The sequence below is a fragment of the Cyclopterus lumpus genome, chromosome 17 (genome assembly GCF_009769545.1).
Source record: "Cyclopterus lumpus isolate fCycLum1 chromosome 17, fCycLum1.pri, whole genome shotgun sequence".
NCBI lineage: Eukaryota > Metazoa > Chordata > Actinopteri > Perciformes > Cyclopteridae > Cyclopterus > Cyclopterus lumpus.
In genome coordinates this window covers 21893270-21913269 of record NC_046982.1, presented here as the reverse complement: position 1 = coordinate 21913269, position 20000 = coordinate 21893270, and the positions used below count along the sequence as shown (strand labels likewise).

At 44.5% G+C, this 20000-nt stretch overlaps 1 protein-coding gene across 1 annotated transcript in view; it reads left to right on the top strand.

The window, feature by feature from the left end:
• The window catches only part of adcy8 (adenylate cyclase 8 (brain)), a 57507-nt gene that overhangs the window by 24434 nt on the left and 13073 nt on the right, over positions 1–20000 (top strand). Inside the window, exons 3-7 of the mRNA XM_034554790.1 lie at positions 3194–3324; positions 4949–5060; positions 6033–6160; positions 7909–8067; positions 9387–9657. Coding sequence (XP_034410681.1) covers positions 3194–3324; positions 4949–5060; positions 6033–6160; positions 7909–8067; positions 9387–9657 — 801 coding nt within the window. The remainder of the gene's footprint in view (positions 1–3193; positions 3325–4948; positions 5061–6032; positions 6161–7908; positions 8068–9386; positions 9658–20000) is intronic.

Below are 20000 nucleotides of genomic sequence, written 5' to 3'. Positions count from 1 at the left end.
TGGTCAGGAGAGAGAATGCAGCTGTAACACATGAAGCACAGACTTCTATACAACCAGAGGAGTCGCCCCCTGGTGGTCAGGAGAGAGAATGCAGCTTTAAGACATGAAGCATAGACTTCTATACAACCAGAGGAGTCGCCCCCTGGTGGTCAGGAGAGAGAATGCAGCTTTAACACATGAAGCATAGACTTCTATACAACCAGAGGAGTCGCCCCCTGGTGGTCAGGAGAGAGAATGCAGCTTTAACACATGAAGCATAGACTTCTATACAACCAGAGGAGTCGCCCCCTGGTGGTCAGGAGAGAGAATGCAGCTTTAACACATGAAGCATAGACTTCTATACAACCAGAGGAGTCGCCCCCTGGTGGTCAGGAGAGAGAATGCAGCTTTAACACATGAAGCATAGACTTCTATACAACCAGAGGAGTCGCCCCCTGGTGGTCAGGAGAGAGAATGCAGCTTTAACACATAAAGCATAGACTTCTATACAACCAGAGGAGTCGCCCCCTGGTGGTCAGGAGAGAGAATGCAGCTGTAACACATGAAGCACAGACTTCTATACAACCAGAGGAGTCGCCCCCTGGTGGTCAGGAGAGAGAATGCAGCTTTAAGACATGAAGCATAGACTTCTATACAACCAGAGGAGTCAACCCCTGGTGGTCAGGATAGAGAATGCAGCTTTAAGACATGAAGCATAGACTTCTTTACAACCAGAGGAGTCGACCCCTGGTGGTCAGGAGAAAGAATGCAGCTTTAACACATGAAGCATAGACTTCTATACAACCAGATGAGTCGACCCCTGGTGGTCAGTAGAGAGAATGCAGCTTTAACACATGAAGCATAGACTTCTATACAACCAGAGGAGTCGCCCCCTGGTGGTCAGGAGAGAGAATGCAGCTTTAAGACATGAAGCATAGACTTCTATACAACCAGAAGAGTCGACCCCTGGTGGTTAGGAGAGAGAATGCAGCTTTAACACATGAAGCATAGAGAGAGAATGCAGCTTTAACACATGAAGCATAGACTTCTATACAACCAGAGGAGTCGCCCCCTGGTGGTCAGGAGAGAGAATGCAGCTTTAAGACATGAAGCATATACTTCTATACAACCAGAGGAGTCGCCCCCTGGATTGTCAGTAGAGAGAGAATGCAGCTTTAAGACATGAAGCATAGACTTCTATACAACCAGAGGAGTCGACCCCTGGTGGTCAGGAGAGAGAATTCAGCTTTAACACATGAAGCATAGAGAGAGAATGCAGCTTTAACACATGAAGCATATACTTCTATACAACCAGAGGAGTCGCCCCCTGGATTGTCAGTAGAGAGAGAATGCAGCTTTAACACATGAAGCATAGACTTCTATACAACCAGAGGAGTCGACCCCTGGTGGTCAGGAGAGAGAATGCAGCTTTAACACATGAAGCATAGAGAGAGAATGCAGCTTTAACACATGAAGCATAGACTTCTATACAACCAGAGGAGTCGCCCCCTGGTGGTCAGGAGAGAGAATGCAGCTGTAACACATGAAGCACAGACTTCTATACAACCAGAGGAGTCGCCCCCTGGTGGTCAGGAGAGAGAATGCAGCTTTAAGACATGAAGCATAGACTTCTATACAACCAGAGGAGTCAACCCCTGGTGGTCAGGAGAGAGAATGCAGCTTTAAGACATGAAGCATAGACTTCTTTACAACCAGAGGAGTCGACCCCTGGTGGTCAGGAGAAAGAATGCAGCTTTAACACATGAAGCATAGACTTCTATACAACCAGATGAGTCGACCCCTGGTGGTCAGTAGAGAGAATGCAGCTTTAACACATGAAGCATAGACTTCTATACAACCAGAGGAGTCGCCCCCTGGTGGTCAGGAGAGAGAATGCAGCTTTAAGACATGAAGCATAGACTTCTATACAACCAGAAGAGTCGACCCCTGGTGGTTAGGAGAGAGAATGCAGCTTTAACACATGAAGCATAGAGAGAGAATGCAGCTTTAACACATGAAGCATAGACTTCTATACAACCAGAGGAGTCGCCCCCTGGTGGTCAGGAGAGAGAATGCAGCTTTAAGACATGAAGCATATACTTCTATACAACCAGAGGAGTCGCCCCCTGGATTGTCAGTAGAGAGAGAATGCAGCTTTAAGACATGAAGCATAGACTTCTATACAACCAGAGGAGTCGACCCCTGGTGGTCAGGAGAGAGAATTCAGCTTTAACACATGAAGCATAGAGAGAGAATGCAGCTTTAACACATGAAGCATATACTTCTATACAACCAGAGGAGTCGCCCCCTGGATTGTCAGTAGAGAGAGAATGCAGCTTTAACACATGAAGCATAGACTTCTATACAACCAGAGGAGTCGACCCCTGGTGGTCAGGAGAGAGAATGCAGCTTTAACACATGAAGCATAGAGAGAGAATGCAGCTTTAACACATGAAGCATAGACTTCTATACAACCAGAGGAGTCACCCTCTGGTGGTCAGCAGAGATAATGCAGCTTTAACACATGAAGCATAGACTTCTATACAACCAGAGGAGTCGCCCCCCTGGAGGTCAGGAGTGAGAATGCAGCTTCAACACATGAAGCACAGACTTCTATACAACCAGAGGAGTCGATGCCATAAAGTACTGAGGGGCGCTGCAAATCTGTTTCTGCGTTAGACAAGTGGATCTGCGTGAGTAGAAAAACCACAAGACAAATGTGGTTGTTGGTGTTGTTTCTCTGGGTCTGGAGGCTTTGGAGGATCCTGCTCCAGGAGCTTAGGCTGGCAGAGTCATCTTATGAATTATTCCTCTCAGACAGGCCTTTATGTAATGTGTTTCACAAGATTATGTTACTCATGTTTGCTTGTTTAATACTCTGTGTTGGACTGACTTTGTGTCAACATTTAATTCCTCTTTGCTCTAAATATGTTATTCACTGTATAACACACTTAGGAAATGTACAATATATATATATGTATATATATATATATATACATATATGTATATGTAATTATTTTATTACAAACTTGTAAAAGTGTCACTTTGCTGCATAAAAATCCCATTCATCAATTTTTCTGTAAAATTCTTGTTTTCTTTAAAAGCCACCAAGAAACTCATGTTTGATGCACAATAAAAATTATACAATAAACTTAAGTAGATTGATATTGCTTCAGAGAAATAATAATGTGTTTTTTCTTCTTGTCCCCCACAGGAGAGGCTGGTGTTATCAGTCCTGCCACGTTTTGTAGTTTTAGAAATGATCAACGACATGACAAATGTAGAGGACGAACACCTCCAGCATCAGTTCCACCGAATCTACATCCACCGCTACGAGAATGTCAGGTGAGGCAACGCGTTGACTTGTAATGTAGAGGGGGGATGGGACATCAGGTGAGGCAACGCGTTGACTTGTAATGTAGAGGGGGGATGGGACATCAGGTGAGGCAACGCGTTGACTTGTAATGTAGAGGGGGATGGGACATCAGGTGAGGCAACGCGTTGACTTGTAATGTAGAGGGGGGATGGGACATCAGGTGAGGCAACGCGTTGACTTGTAATGTAGAGGGGGGATGGGACATCAGGTGAGGCAACGCGTTGACTTGTAATGTAGAGGGGGGATGGGACATCAGGTGAGGCAACGCGTTGACTTGTAATGTAGAGGGGGGATGGGACATCAGGTGAGGCAACGCGTTGACTTGTAATGTAGAGGGGGGATGGGACATCAGGTGAGGCAACGCGTTGACTTGTAATGTAGAGGGGGATGGGACATCAGGTGAGGCAACGCGTTGACTTGTAATGTAGAGGGGGGATGGGACATCAGGTGAGGCAACGCGTTGACTTGTAATGTAGAGGGGGGATGGGACATCAGGTGAGGCAACGCGTTGACTTGTAATGTAGAGGGGGGATGGGACATCAGGTGAGGCAACGCGTTGACTTGTAATGTAGAGGGGGGATGGGACATCAGGTGAGGCAACGCGTTGACTTGTAATGTAGAGGGGGGATGGGACATCAGGTGAGGCAACGCGTTGACTTGTAATGTAGAGGGGGGATGGGACATCAGGTGAGGCAACGCGTTGACTTGTAATGTAGAGGGGGATGGGACATCAGGTGAGGCAACGCGTTGACTTGTAATGTAGAGGGGGGATGGGACATCAGGTGAGGCAACGCGTTGACTTGTAATGTAGAGGGGGGATGGGACATCAGGTGAGGCACGCGTTGACTTGTAATGTAGAGGGGGATGGGACATCAGGTGAGGCAACGCGTTGACTTGTAATGTAGAGGGGGGATGGGACATCAGGTGAGGCAACAAAGAGCATCTATTAAAATATATATATATCTATATAGATCTATATTTATATATATATATATATAGATCTATATATATATAGATATAGATATAGATGTAGATTTATATATATATATATATATATAGATATAGATGTAGATTTATATATATAGATATAGATATAGATATAGATATAGATGTAGATTTATAGATATAGATATAGATGTAGATTTATAGATATAGATATAGATGTAGATTTATAGATATAGATATAGATGTAGATTTATAGATATAGATATAGATATAGATGTAGATTTATATATATAGATCTATAGATCTATACGTTTTTAAGGAATACTTCACACACACGATGACCGCTCGCGTAGCAACTCGCCCGTTTCCTTGAATTTGTGACGAAAACGTTGTTTCGCTCTACGATAATTTGATGGAGAGTCAAAACAAAAACATAAAAGTTGGATTTCTACCTCTCTTAAAAAAAGAACAACAACGTTAAAACAACAACGAATGCTTAAATACATTTTTTTTTCTAAACGAGGCTTTTGTCAGTTCTTCTCCCGGAGGTCAAAGGTCACGTCTGGGGCATGAAGTATTCCTCGTGAGTAGTGACATGTGGGCGCTTTTCTTCTTAATATCAAAGTGACACTTCCGTATTTTATTCAGCATTCTTTTCGCAGACGTGAAAGGCTTCACGAACCTGTCCACCACGCTGTCGGCCCAGGAGCTCGTCCGCATGCTGAACGAGCTGTTCGCTCGCTTCGACCGCCTGGCGCACGTGAGCCGCCTCGTCAATCACTTCGATTCAGCCGGCGCAATCTGGATTATTGTTGTTGTTATTGTGATTCATTTATCACAGATGTTGCAGTATGTATATACTGGGTTTGTCATGGAAAACCTGGAAAAGTCATGGACATTTTTAAATGGTTATTTCCAGGCTTGGAAAAGTCCTTTAAAAAAAAAAAAAAAAAAAAAATGTAATCCCAAAAGTTTTGGTTAAAAGAATAATCATTTATATAAATATTTATTCTTTTAATCAAAGTATTGTCCCTCATTAATTTGTGTCATTTGAGGAATACTCATATATATCATGGAAAGTCATGAAAAGTCAACATCTGTATGATATATGTTTACGTCATCTAAATATTGTACCGTATGCGGACGTTAGCCTGTTGTTGTTGTTGTTTACATTTTATCCCACACGGCGCCAGAGTAAACGGCCAAATTTTTTTGTTTTTTTTGGTTTGTATGGTTTTTATTTTATTTACGTTTTTTTGTTATTCATTAAGAATTAAAAGTTAATTACTCTTTGAAAAGAATGTGCTTGCATTGCCATGTTATTGTATTTTCATTTTATCGTGGCATAACATACGATGGCAATCATATCTTTTATCACAGTTATTTCTATATTTCCATATCTTACTGGTTATGGTTTGAAGATATTCGTAATAATCAAAACTGTATTTTAAGTTAAATGTATGCATTTTCAAGGAAATAATAGCCTTACTTTTATAATAAAGTTACGACATATTTCCAGGCCCAATAACAAATGGTCTTTATATTTAAATTGTGATAAAATTGTTGTTTGATTTGACGAAGCGCGTCATAACCCCCCCCCCTCAGGGCGCCAGATAAAGAATATTTCCTTCAAAACAACAGTATTAATGTTCCCCTGATATCAGACCTTTTTAAATTGCCACTTTTCTGTGTTTAATGAGTGATTTTTAATTGTATAAACGTTCCTTTGCAGGAGAACCACTGCCTCCGGATCAAGATCCTGGGGGACTGCTACTACTGCGTGTCCGGCCTCCCGGAGCCGCGGCAGGACCACGCCCACTGCTGCGTGGAGATGGGCCTCAGCATGATCAAGACCATCAGGTAGCATTCATATCCATAACTCGCACACCATTCGGTGTGAAGCTAAATGAACCAAAAGGTCCTCCTACAAAATAAGAGCCTTATAGTTATTGGAGACGATAAGATACATGGATATGATCCACGTTATTTTTTATTTGTTTACGTTATTTCGTTATTGTAAGATATTTATTACCACTGTCATTTAATTAAATTAAATTAGTATTATTTAATCCTTTTATTCTATGTTCATTGTTATGCACTTTTCACGAGTTAAATTCCTTGTTTGTGCACCGAACTCGGCCGATACATAATTCTGGTTATGATTATAGACAAAGCATGTACGTTATTTCCATATTGTAAGATATTTCATTCAGCCATTCACACCCATTAAATTATATTAAATTTAGTATCCATCCATCCATCCATTTTCAATACCGCTTATCCTCATTAGGGTCGCAGGGGCGCTGGAGCCTAACCCAGCTGACATAGGGCGAAGGCAGGGGACACCCTGGATAGGCCGCCAGTCCATCGAGGGCACATGTAGGGACATACAACCATTCACTCTCACATTCACACCTATGGGCAATTTAGAGATCAATTAACCTGCAGCATGTCTTTGGACTGTGGGAGGAAGCCGGAGAGCCCGGAGAGAACCCACGCTGCCACGTATCATTTAATTTAATTTACATTTTAAGATACATGGATATAATCCACATTATTATTTTTCTTACGTTATTTCCTCTTAAAAGCCGTGTTTATTTTCAGTTGTCGAGCGGCAAAATAATTGTCAATGAGTCGTGTTAACTCATCTGGAGCCCTGGAGATATTCATAAGAGATATTAAGATATCATGGAACCAGCTGGTTCCACTGGTCCCCGTGGCTCCGTTCTGAAGGGCCACTACCCAGTCGAGGGTGCTCTGAAACGGGGGCACAGGGTCAAGTGAGGGGGGACGGGGCTCTAAGCCACCAGCGTGGCACCGCGAGGGGGCGGAGTCTCTTTTAATGTTTTCACAATAAGCAGCATGACTTTCATGGAGCGTGACAGGCTGTAGCTGCCAGGACATCGCTGACCTCTGACCTCCCACAGGGAGGCGATGACCTCCATTAAGTATCATCGTCGTCGTGAGTAACCGCGGCCGGCCTCGAGGTGACTTTACGTACCTGTCAAAAAAACTCCCAGCATTCCTTTCACCTCGCATTCATGTCGCTTCTTTTTCACGGAGCGTGAAATGAGTCCGGGAGGCGTGACGGCCCTCGAGACTTCTATCAGCTGCAGCTCGTTGTGCTTTTATTGTGGCGGGGGGGGGGGGCTAATGAATGTATGAAATGAGAAACACATTTATTAAACCCGCGTGCTCATTTCTTGGTAAAGTTATGAACAATGTTCGTTCTGTTTTCTGCAAAGGTCGAGTTCATGGATATTAATTAGCTGAATTAATGCACAAACATCTGCCCAAAGAAAAAATATTGTACTAAAATATACACGTTCATTGTTAAAAAATTAAAAATCTCTTTTTATTCATTTAAAGATTCATTTTAATTACAATATTAAACCCTATTATTAGTATAAGTCAATTTAAGGGACCACACCAGTGTCTTTGCATGTTTTATATCAATGATTAATTTAAAATGAATTTCACAATGAAGCTGGTTGCTGGTTCAGCTCCTTGTCCAGGTGTCCTTGAGCGAGGCACCGAACCTCCCGCTGAAGGACGAGGTGTCGGGTATCATCATGTCTTCTGTTTCTATTTTGTTTTCCTTCTTCCAGATACGTGAGATCACGAACGAAACACGACATCGACATGCGCATCGGGATCCACTCGGGCTCCGTGCTGTGCGGCGTGTTGGGACTCAGGAAGTGGCAGTTCGACGTCTGGTCCTGGGACGTGGACATCGCCAACAAGCTGGAGTCCGGAGGAATCCCAGGGTGAGGGGGGTAGTACCTTTAGGGGGGGGGGGGTACATTATATGTATATATGTAGCAAAGGTGCACCGCCAGGAACGCATGTTGAGATGGTTACCCACAAGTCAATGCTTCACCTTCACCATCCATGCATTGACCTCCAATGGTAAAGACATTGACCTTCAGCGTCTTTACTCTTAACCATTCAAGGTCACACAATCTATGATGACACCCACTATTGTTTATTTCTTTCAAAATTAAAAGAACTGTTGGAAAAAACAGTTTATATTTGTTCCTATTAATGAATAGTAAACATAAGACACAACATATTTTCCAAGCTTAGAGGTTTTAGTTGTTTTGCATTTAATTTTAAAAGAGACTTTTTAAAAACTATTTCTTTCAGTCATTTCTTCAAATAGTTTGAGATCCTTCGTGTCTTTAGAAAATGTCAATTTGTGTTTATTTTGAGCTTCATACACAATGATGGGACATTTTGCTGTCATCCATGTAAAGTGTCTTCCAAATTAAATCTGCGTTTTCACTCTGTTGATGTTCCCATTTGGCCTTGAGACTCGGGGGGGGATTAGTTCTCTGACGGCTGGTTTTAAACACGGACCGGTGGCCTCGGCCGAACTCCAGTTGCATAACGTGGACGGAGGCCACAGAGTCCTTTCTGCCACGGACTGGACCTCCGAGCTCTTTAGGCTGGTGGTGGAAGTAACATCCTTCCTGTTGGGTTTAAGTTGTAGCATTGTGGATGTAAACTAGAACTTGACTGGTTGGCCAAACAACCACAAGGCGGTATTTCTAGTGTTTTGTTGACTTGGTTAACACAACTACCAAAAGATTGTGAACTCCTCAGTAAGGTTTAAGTAACACTTCGTACTTAGTTAGGTTAGCTGGGTCGAGTTAAAATAAAATAGAGTTTGAACAGCATCTTGTTTCTTCACTAGCTGCCCTGGATGGGTCGTAAAGAGATACCTTTGACATTACGATGCATTCACTTTCAGGTCGCTTGTATGGCTACAAACACCGTAGCTATACAATTTACTTTCATAAATTAGAAATAATCAGTTTTTAAATTGACATTAACATTAATCAGAAGACTGAATGAACCCTGCAGCTCTATGGAGCGCTTTAGCCTCTTTTAGCTCCTTTCAGAACAGTTAGAGACGAGCAGGTGGAGAAAGCATCTGTTTCCTCGCGTTACCTTTAAAAGGTGATAACGTGTCAGTCAGCTTGTTGTGGAGCTCTGCCGCCCCCTCGTGGCCAAAGCTTGAAAGCCAGATCATAAAATATGCTCCGATGAATCTGACTGGACTGGTTCCCCGTCGGCGTTCCAGGAGGATCCACATCTCCAAAGCGGCTCTGGACTGTTTGAACGGCGCCTACGAGGTGGAGGAGGGCCACGGGAAGGACCGCAACGACTTCCTGCGCCGCCACAACATCGAGACCTACCTGATCAAGCAGCCGGAGGAGAGCACGCTCAGCCTGCCGGAGGACATCATGAAGGACTCGTCCAGCACGGCCGACCGGCGGGCCAGCAGCACCACCTTCAACGAGGCGTCCTGGAACCCGGAGCTGCCCTTCGACAACATCGTGGGGAAGCAGAACGTGAGTTATACCACTTGTGTTTTGTGTGAGTGGAGATTACGCAATCTCTCTGTCTGTGAGGATGATGAGCTTCTGATTGTGGGGCAACATTATTAAAATCATCCTCTTCATCCCTTCTTCATTTGTCACGCTCTTTTCCTTTGGCAACCAATCAGCCCCCGGAGGCCTCGCAGCGAGAGGCCCGTTGATTTTAAACACCACCGAGTCGTCAGCAAACTCTTGATCCGTTCTCTGAAACATTGAGTAACTTCTTAAAGCGTGTGAAGGAAAGATGTGAGAATGACTCAAACATTTCAACCCATATCTAATCAGCGATGTGCACATGAAGGCGAATGTTCTGATGGTTCATATGTGAGAAGCTCCTCTTTCAAAGAGTGTGTTTGTGCTGCGTTTGGCCAGAAGACTAAAGTTACAGTAAAAGCATTGATGTCCTCTGCTGCAGCTTTGACCCGTGGTTCACTGCTGGGTTCTTTCATGTCCTGCACATGCTGCCCCTTCGTGGGAATAATCCTTTTAAAAAGTTACAGCTCTCTATGCAGACAATGTCACAGTTTACTTATGTATTTATTATCCCGGTCATGTGTTCTGGAGGACTTCTGCCCATCACAGTGGGAAGGAAATCCTCGATTCCCTCTTTTCATTCGCTAGCAATCAACACACAATCAAACGTAGTTGTGACTTCTGACCATCATGGGAAGTTTTTGATTTGTTCCCGATATTTACATCTGGTGAACATTGATAATCTTCGAATCCAGCTGCAGGTGGTCCCTGGATATGAAGCGGAGGACATTGTTTGTCCCAATAAAACAGGAAGAACAACGTAAAGGAGTTGCTAAGAAAAGATCCTCTGCTCCTCCCGTCCAGTGCTTGCACACCGGACAGGACCTCCAATGTGGAAATAGCCCCTCCCAGTACACATGTGTCACTCCCAGTACACATGTGTCACTCCTAGTACGCAGAGAACAGAATAATGGATGAAAACCCATTCACTTTCCTGGGATTCCTTCCAGACAAACGTTGGTCCCAAGCCCACACAGAGAGCCCCCACCAACATACACACACACACTTCCACTCAGATATGTCATCACACATATTAGCTCTGGGGGGTAACACTGAATATTCAGGCCACATTTGCATCCCAGACTGGTTGGAGGGGACGAGTTGTTGAGCGCCAGAAAGCCGCCGCCTGGACTAAATGTTCCTCCAGGAGCAGAACACTGGTCTCCTACACACTGGTCTCCTACACACTGGTCTCTGGTCTCCTGAACACTGGTCTCTGGTCTCCTGAACACTGGTCTCCTGCACACTGGTCTCCTGAACACTGGTCTCTGGTCTCCTGAACACTGGTCTCCTGAACACTGGTCTCCTGCACACTAGTCTCCTGAACACTGGTCTCCTGCACACTGGTCTCCTGAACACTGGTCTCCTGCACACTAGTCTCCTGAACACTGGTCTCCTGAACACTGGTCTCCTGAACACTGGTCTCTGGTCTCCTGAACACTGGTCTCCTGAACACTGGTCTCCTGAACACTGGTCTCCTGCACACTGGTCTCCTGAACACTGGTCTCTGGTCTCCTGAACACTGGTCTCCTGAACACTGGTCTCCTGCACACTAGTCTCCTGAACACTGGTCTCCTGCACACTGGTCTCCTGAACACTGGTCTCCTGCACACTAGTCTCCTGAACACTGGTCTCCTGCACACTAGTCTCCTGAACACTGGTCTCCTGAACACTGGTCTCCTGAACACTGGTCTCTGGTCTCCTGAACACTGGTCTCCTGAACACTGGTCTCCTGCACACTGGTCTCCTGAACACTGGTCTCTGGTCTCCTGAACACTGGTCTCCTGAACACTGGTCTCCTGCACACTAGTCTCCTGAACACTGGTCTCCTGCACACTGGTCTCCTGAACACTGGTCTCCTGCACACTAGTCTCCTGAACACTGGTCTCCTGCACACTGGTCTCCTGCACGCTGGTCTCCTGAACACTGGTCTCCTGTACGCTGGTCTCCTGAACACTGGTCTCCTCAACACTGGTCTCCTGCACGCTGGTCTCCTGAACACTGGTCTCCTGAACACTGGTCTCCTGCACGCTGGTCTCCTGAACACTGGTCTCCTGCACGCTGGTCTCCTGAACACTGGTCTCCTGCACGCTGGTCTCCTGCACGCTGGTCTCCTGAACACTGGTCTCCTGAACACTGGTCTCCTAAACACTGGTCTCCTGCACGCTGGTCTCCTGAACACTGGTCTCCTGTACGCTGGTCTCCTGAACACTGGTCTCCTGAACACTGGTCTCCTGAACGCTGGTCTCCTGAACACTGGTCTCCTGAACACTGGTCTCCTGAACACTGGTCTCCTGAACACTGGTCTCCTCAACACTGGTCTCCTGCACGCTGGTCTCCTGGACACTGGTCTTCTGAACACTGGTCTCCTGAACACTGGTCTCCTGAACACTGGTCTCCTGCACGCTGGTCTCCTGAACACTGGTCTCCTGAACACTGGTCTCCTGAACACTGGTCTTCTGAACACTGGTCTTCTGAACACTGGTCTCCTGAACACTGGTCTCCTGAACACTGGTCTCCTGCACACTGGTCTCCTGAACACTGGTCTCCTGAACACTGGTCTTCTGAACACTGGTCTCCTGAACACTGGTCTCCTGAACACTGGTCTCCTGAACACTGGTCTCCTGCATGCTGGTCTCCTGAACACTGGTCTCCTGAACACTGGTCTCCTGAACACTGGTCTCCTGAACACTGGTCTCCTGAACACTGGTCTCCTGCATGCTGGTCTCCTGAACACTGGATCTCCTGAACACTGGTCTCCTGAACACTGGTCTCCTGCACGCTGGTCTCCGTCTTCAAAGCTCCGGGTTTGTGTGCCGCTGGAGACGTTCATGTCCATCTGAGAGTCAGGGAGTCGTGGTGCGTTCAAGGGTTTGAATGTGTTGCTGCGCGTGGTGTCGTATGGATGCCGTGGTCGTGACACACTGAACGATGCAGCGTGATGCTTTCAGGGGTGTCACTGCGGTATATATATAAATATATATATATTCATATATATATATATGTATATATATACCTATATAAATATATATATTTATATGTATTCATATATATATATATATATATATATATTTATATATATATATATATATATATATATATATATATAAATAAATATATGTGTATATATGTCACTGCGTTCTGAGGGAACTACCATCCGTCCTGGACTGACTGTCCCCATCAAGCCCAGAAGACTCAAGAGGCGCTGAGCTTCAAGTCACAGTAGACGAGCTCTGGAATCAGACTCCCGGCTCCGCGTACCGGCCGAGTGGCTCTGTCTTTACCTCTTTCACGCTTCGCCGTGCGCCTGCCGGCTCCCATGATGCACGGCGCCGTCACAGTGCTTTTGACCTCAAAATGAGGTTTGTGTGTTTCCTCAGAAGACCCAGTCTCTCTCCGTCTGTGTGCTGTGAGATGCATATTTATATATATTTATACCGTGTGTATTTATTTATATTATATATAAATACATATATATATTATATTTATATATATATATATGTATATATTATATTTATATATATTTATACCGTGTGTATTTATTTATATTATATATAAATACATATATATTATAGTTATATATATATATATGTATATATTATATTTATATATATTTATATATTTTGGGGGTATTTTATGGTATTTGTATTCTTTACCCAACATGCTTTTCTTTGGTATAGCATTATACTGTAGACTGTAAATCTTTCTTTCACCACTGCATTGACCCCTGTAACATCAGCGTGCTAACTTTAATAATAATAATCATAATCATAATAAGGCTGCACGGTGGTGTAGTGGCTAGCACTGTCGCCTCACAGCAAGAGGGCCGCGGGTTCGATTCCCGGTCGGAGCGGTCCTTCTGTGTGGAGTTTGCATGTTCTCCCCGTGGCAGCGTGGGTTCTCTCCGGGCTCTCCGGCTTCCTCCCACAGTCCAAAGACATGCTGCAGGTTAATTGATCTCTAAATGTCCCATAGGTGTGAATGTGAGAGTGAATGGTTGTATGTCCCTACATGTGCCCTCGATGGACTGGCGGCCTGTCCAGGGTGTCCCCTGCCTTCGCCCTATGTCAGCTGGGATAGGCTCCAGCGCCCCCTAATGAGGATAAGCGGTATTGAAAATGGATGGATGGATAATCATAATAACAATATAATTTAAAGAGTTGAGGCTGATGTTGAGAAGTCAGGATGCCTTCATGTGCACAAAGGTTCAACTTCCTGCTCCGGGACCCAGATCCTCCGTTCAGTGGTCACGTGAGCGCTGCAGTGAATTCTACTTCCTGTCTCTTCCTCTGTCACACTGGGACCCCCTTGTGAGGGAACCCCCTGTGACTTCTCACCACCCGTTGGCATCGATGTTATCAATACGTATCACACATGTGAGCCCGTACTTCCTCCCAGAGCAGCGTCACACGTGCGCTCTCGGGGGGGCGTGCACGCTGAAAACAATCATGGCCGCGCGGCTCAGAGCGACTTTTTAACCTTTGAAACCAGTTGCTTTTCTCTACGGAGAAGAAACAAAAGAAATCAATCTTTAGATATTAATGATCAGCGTTCCAGCAGCCATGTTCTCCCTTTGATGAACCGCCGACCTTGTGGTGAAAGGACGACCTGCTGTTGATGCACATGCTGTTGTGGTTCTCAAAACCACGGTATGGATTTTTAATTAACCGTTAATAAAGATCGGTGGCAGACGGCGGCTCAGATTGCCGGGATGTTGGTGTTTCAGCCACAGTAATTGAAGCCTCGAGTTCGGCTTCTGGTCGTCGCCATCTTGACTTTTTGCAAGCAGTGAACAGGAAATGACCATACCTGGACTGAGGAGGAGTGACATAGAGACCTGTCAATCAACTTATAGCCCCGCCCTAAAGCATCCCCTGCTTTATGGTCTGTTTGACTCTAAATGACCATAATTTACTAAATGAACATCACGCTGTATTGAAGAAGACTTGAAACTAGAGATTGAGACCAAAAACTAATGTTTACAATGTTTACTGAGGGAATAAATCAAGAGAAGTAGAGTCATTTATATAGACTTCTATACAACCAGAGGAGTCGCCCCTGGTGGTCAGGAGAGAGAATGCAGCTTTAACACATGAAGCATAGACTTCTATACAACCAGAGGAGTCGCCCCCTGGTGGTCAGTAGAGAGAATGCAGCTTTAACACATGAAGCATAGACTTCTATACAACCAGAGGAGTCGCCCCCTGGTGGTCAGTAGAGAGAATGCAGCTTTAACACATGAAGCATAGACTTCTATACAACCAGAGGAGTCTCCCCCTGGTGGTCAGGAGAGAGAATGCAGCTTTAACACATGAAGCATAGACTTCTATACAACCAGAGGAGTCGCCCCCTGGTGGTCAGTAGAGAGAATGCAGCTTTAACACATGAAGCATAGACTTCTATACAACCAGAGGAGTCGCCCCCTGGTGGTCAGGAGAGAGAATGCAGCTTTAACACATGAAGCACAGACTTCTATACAACCAGAGGAGTCGCCCCCTGGTGGTCAGTAGAGAGAATGCAGCTTTAACACATGAAGCATAGACTTCTATACAACCAGAGGAGTCGCCCCCTGGTGGTCAGTAGAGAGAATGCAGCTCTAACACATGAAGCATAGACTTCTATACAACCAGAGGAGTCGCCCCCTGGTGGTCAGGAGAGAGAATGCAGCTTTAACACATGAAGCACAGACTTCTATACAACCAGAGGAGTCTCCCCCTGGTGGTCAGGAGAGAGAATGCAGCTTTAACACATGAAGCATAGACTTCTATACAACCAGAGGAGTCGCCCCCTGGTGGTCAGTAGAGAGAATGCAGCTTTAACACATGAAGCATAGACTTCTATACAACCAGAGGAGTCGCCCCCTGGTGGTCAGGAGAGAGAATGCAGCTTTAACACATGAAGCACAGACTTCTATACAACCAGAGGAGTCGCCCCCTGGTGGTCAGTAGAGAGAATGCAGCTTTAACACATGAAGCATAGACTTCTATACAACCAGAGGAGTCGCCCCCTGGTGGTCAGTAGAGAGAATGCAGCTCTAACACATGAAGCATAGACTTCTATACAACCAGAGGAGTCGCCCCCTGGTGGTCAGTAGAGAGAATGCAGCTTTAACACATGAAGCATAGACTTCTATACAACCAGAGGAGTCGCCCCCTGGTGGTCAGGAGAGAGAATGCAGCTTTAACACATGAAGCACAGACTTCTATACAACCAGAGGAGTCGCCCCCTGGTGGTCAGTAGAGAGAATGCAGCTTTAACACATGAAGCATAGACTTCTATACAACCAGAGGAGTCGCCCCCTGGTGGTCAGTAGAGAGAATGCAGCTTTAACACATGAAGCATAGACTTCTATACAACCAGAGGAGTCGCCCCCTGGTGGTCAGTAGAGAGAATGCAGCTTTAACACATGAAGCATAGACTTCTATACAACCAGAGGAGTCTCCCCCTGGTGGTCAGGAGAGAGAATGCAGCTTTAACACATGTAGCATGGACTTATATACAACCAGAGGAGTCGCCCCCTGGTGGTCAGGAGAGAGAATGCAGCTTTAACACATGAAGCATAGACTTCTATACAACCAGAGGAGTCGCCCCCTGGTGGTCAGTAGAGAGAATGCAGCTTTAACACATGAAGCATAGACTTCTATACAACCAGAGGAGTCGCCCCCTGGTGGTCAGTAGAGAGAATGCAGCTTTAACACATGAAGCATAGACTTCTATACAACCAGAGGAGTCGCCCCCTGGTGGTCAGGAGAGAGAATGCAGCTTTAACACATGAAGCATAGACTTCTATACAACCAGAGGAGTCGCCCCCTGGTGGTCAGTAGAGAGAATGCAGCTTTAAGACATGAAGCATAGACTTCTATACAACCAGAGGAGTCGCCCCCTGGTGGTCAGTAGAGATAATGCAGCTTTAACACATGAAGCATAGACTTCTATACAACCAGAGGAGTCGCCCCCTGGTGGTCAGGAGAGAGAATGCAGCTTTAACACATGAAGCATAGACTTCTATACAACCAGAGGAGTCGCCCACTGGTGGTCAGTAGTGAGAATGCAGCTTTAACACATGAAGCATAGACTTCTATACAACCAGAGGAGTCGCCCCCTGGTGGTCAGTAGAGAGAATGCAGCTTTAACACATGAAGCATAGACTTCTATACAACCAGAGGAGTCGCCCCCTGGTGGTCAGGAGAGAGAATGCAGCTTTAACACATGAAGCATAGACTTCTATACAACCAGAGGAGTCGCCCCCTGGTGGTCAGTAGAGAGAATGCAGCTTTAACACATGAAGCATAGACTTCTATACAACCAGAGGAGTCGCCCCCTGGTGGTCAGGAGAGAGAATGCAGCTTTAACACATGAAGCATAGACTTCTATACAACCAGAGGAGTCGCCCCCTGGTGGTCAGTAGAGAGAATGCAGCTTTAACACATGAAGCATAGACTTCTATACAACCAGAGGAGTCTCCCCCTGGTGGTCAGGAGAGAGAATGCAGCTTTAACACATGTAGCATAGACTTATATACAACCAGAGGAGTCGCCCCCTGGTGGTCAGGAGAGAGAATGCAGCTTTAACACATGAAGCATAGACTTCTATACAACCAGAGGAGTCGCCCCCTGGTGGTCAGTAGAGAGAATGCAGCTTTAACACATGAAGCATAGACTTCTATACAACCAGAGGAGTCGCCCCCTGGTGGTCAGTAGAGAGAATGCAGCTTTAACACATGAAGCATAGACTTCTATACAACCAGAGGAGTCGCCCCCTGGTGGTCAGGAGAGAGAATGCAGCTTTAACACATGAAGCATAGACTTCTATACAACCAGAGGAGTCGCCCCCTGGTGGTCAGTAGAGATAATGCAGCTTTAACACATGAAGCATAGACTTCTATACAACCAGAGGAGTCGCCCCCTGGTGGTCAGGAGAGAGAATGCAGCTTTAACACATGAAGCATAGACTTCTATACAACCAGAGGAGTCGCCCCCTGGTGGTCAGTAGAGAGAATGCAGCTTTAACACATGAAGCATAGACTTCTATACAACCAGAGGAGTCGCCCCCTGGTGCTCAGTAGAGAGAATGCAGCTTTAACACATGAAGCATAGACTTCTATACAACCAGAGGAGTCGCCCCATGGTGGTCAGGAGAGAGAATGCAGCTTTAACACATGAAACGAGCCCTTCAGGCTCTAGACCTCTGATTTAGAGCGTCTACATTCACACATAGAAACCTAGTTATGGAGTCTGAAGTGTGGCGACTGAATACCTTCATTATAACCAATAAATCAGCTCACATATTTTAATAAATATAAACTTCAATGTCATTATTGACCTTGAGATCTGAGCCGTGACTTAAATGAATTGGTTGAATTGAAATACAGTTTTTTTAGCTCGGACAATGTTTAAATCCAGGCTGAAAACGGTTTTATTTGACAACTGAAAGTATTTTATCTTCTATTAATGATTATTTTTATGTTTTTATGGAATGATTTTATTGGTCTTTTTGTAATTTTATGTAGCTGTAAAGCACTTAGCCTTGTGTACGAATTGTGCTCTATAAATAAACTTGCCTTGCCTATTCATTTCAGATGATAATGATTACACGTGTTTCATATTCAAGTGCAAGAATTGAAAAAAATATATATATTTTACTTTCTTTAATTTACAAAAAAAGAATACAAAATGTATTAAAGCAAGAAATGAGCTGTGAGATGGAAGAGTAAATTAAATAATGTAAAAAAGCTCTTCAAAATTAAATACAGTGACATTAAAAACAAATATTTTTTATTCATAATTTAAGTGACGAAAATATACAAATTTATTAAATTTTTTCAGAATTTAACGAACGAAAAAAAACGGTCACATCTATTGAACTTTATTTTTCAAGTAAATTCAAAATTGATTTTTAAAACAGTGAGTCCGTCATTATTCTTCACACTTCAGTCTCCATACGCTGCATCGCATATTGTTACATTACGTTACGTTTGTAATAACCACGATAAGTAATCTAGTGCCTTTAGCTTACTCATGAAAGAGGAAAAACAACAACAACAAAACAAGAAGTTGTTTCTTGTTTTAGAAGAGAAATAGAAGTCCGAGTCGGGGGGTCCGAGCCGGTGGGGTCCGAGTCGGGGGGTCCGAGTCGGGGGGTCCGAGCCGGTGGGGTCCGAGTCGGGGGGTCCGAGCCGGGGGGTCCGAGCAGGGGGGTCCGAGCAGGGGGGTCCGAGCAGGGGGGTCCGAGCCGGTGGGGTCCGAGTCGGGGGGTCCGAGTCGGGGGGTCCGAGTCGGGGGGTCCGAGTCGGGGGGTCCGAGTCCGGCTACCTTCTGCTCCAGGCTGCAGGCTGTAAAGGTCAACGGCTTCATGTTCTCTCTCCTCAACTCGTCGAGTCGAGCGTTAACCTCCTCGGTGGGAAGCAGATTTATGGAATGTCTGGTTAGGGCGGCCAGAGTCTAAAAAAAAAGGGGGGGGGGAGCACATGTGCATGTGCATGGACCACGACACGGAAGAAAGAAAGAAAGAAGAAAGAAAGAAAGAAAGAAAGAAAGAAAGAAAGAAAGAAAGAAAGAAGAAAGAAATAAAGAAAGAAAGAAAGAAAGAAAGAAGAAAGAAAGAAAGAAAGAAAGAAAAAAGAAATAAAGAAGAAAGAAAGAAGAAAGAAAGAAAAAAAGAAGAAAGAAAGAAAGAAAAAAGAAAGAAAGAAAGAAAGAAAGAAAAAAAGAAGAAAGAAAGAAAAAAAGAAGAAAGAAAGAAGAAAGAAAGAAAAAAGAAAGAAAGAAGAAAGAAAGAAAAAAAGAAGAAAGAAAGAAAAAAAGAAGAAAGAAAGAAAGAAAGAAGAAAGAAAGAAAGAAGAAAGAAAGAAAGAAAAAAAGAAGAAAGAAAGAAGAAAGAAAGAAAGAAAGAAAGAAAGAAAAAAAGAAGAAAGAAAGAAGAAAGAAAGAAAGAAAAAAGTAATAAAGAAGAAAGAAAGAAAAAAAGAAGAAAGAAAGAAAAAAAGAAGAAAGAAAGAAAGAAAGAAAGAAGAAGAAAAAAAAGAAGAAAGAAAGAAAGGAGACGATTGGGGATGAAGGGAAAGGCCGAAACATAGCAACGCTGATGCAACGACGTTGCTATGGAGACGAGTGACTCGACAAGTTACGGCAGAACAGAACAGAAGAAAATATATGAAATCATAAAACACACACACGGCTGAGAGAAGCGTCGCAAAATACAACAAACCGAAGAGCGAGAAATAAAAATAAACGATGAGCAAATAAATCCCACTTTTAATCGCTTCGCGTCCTGAACCCCGACAG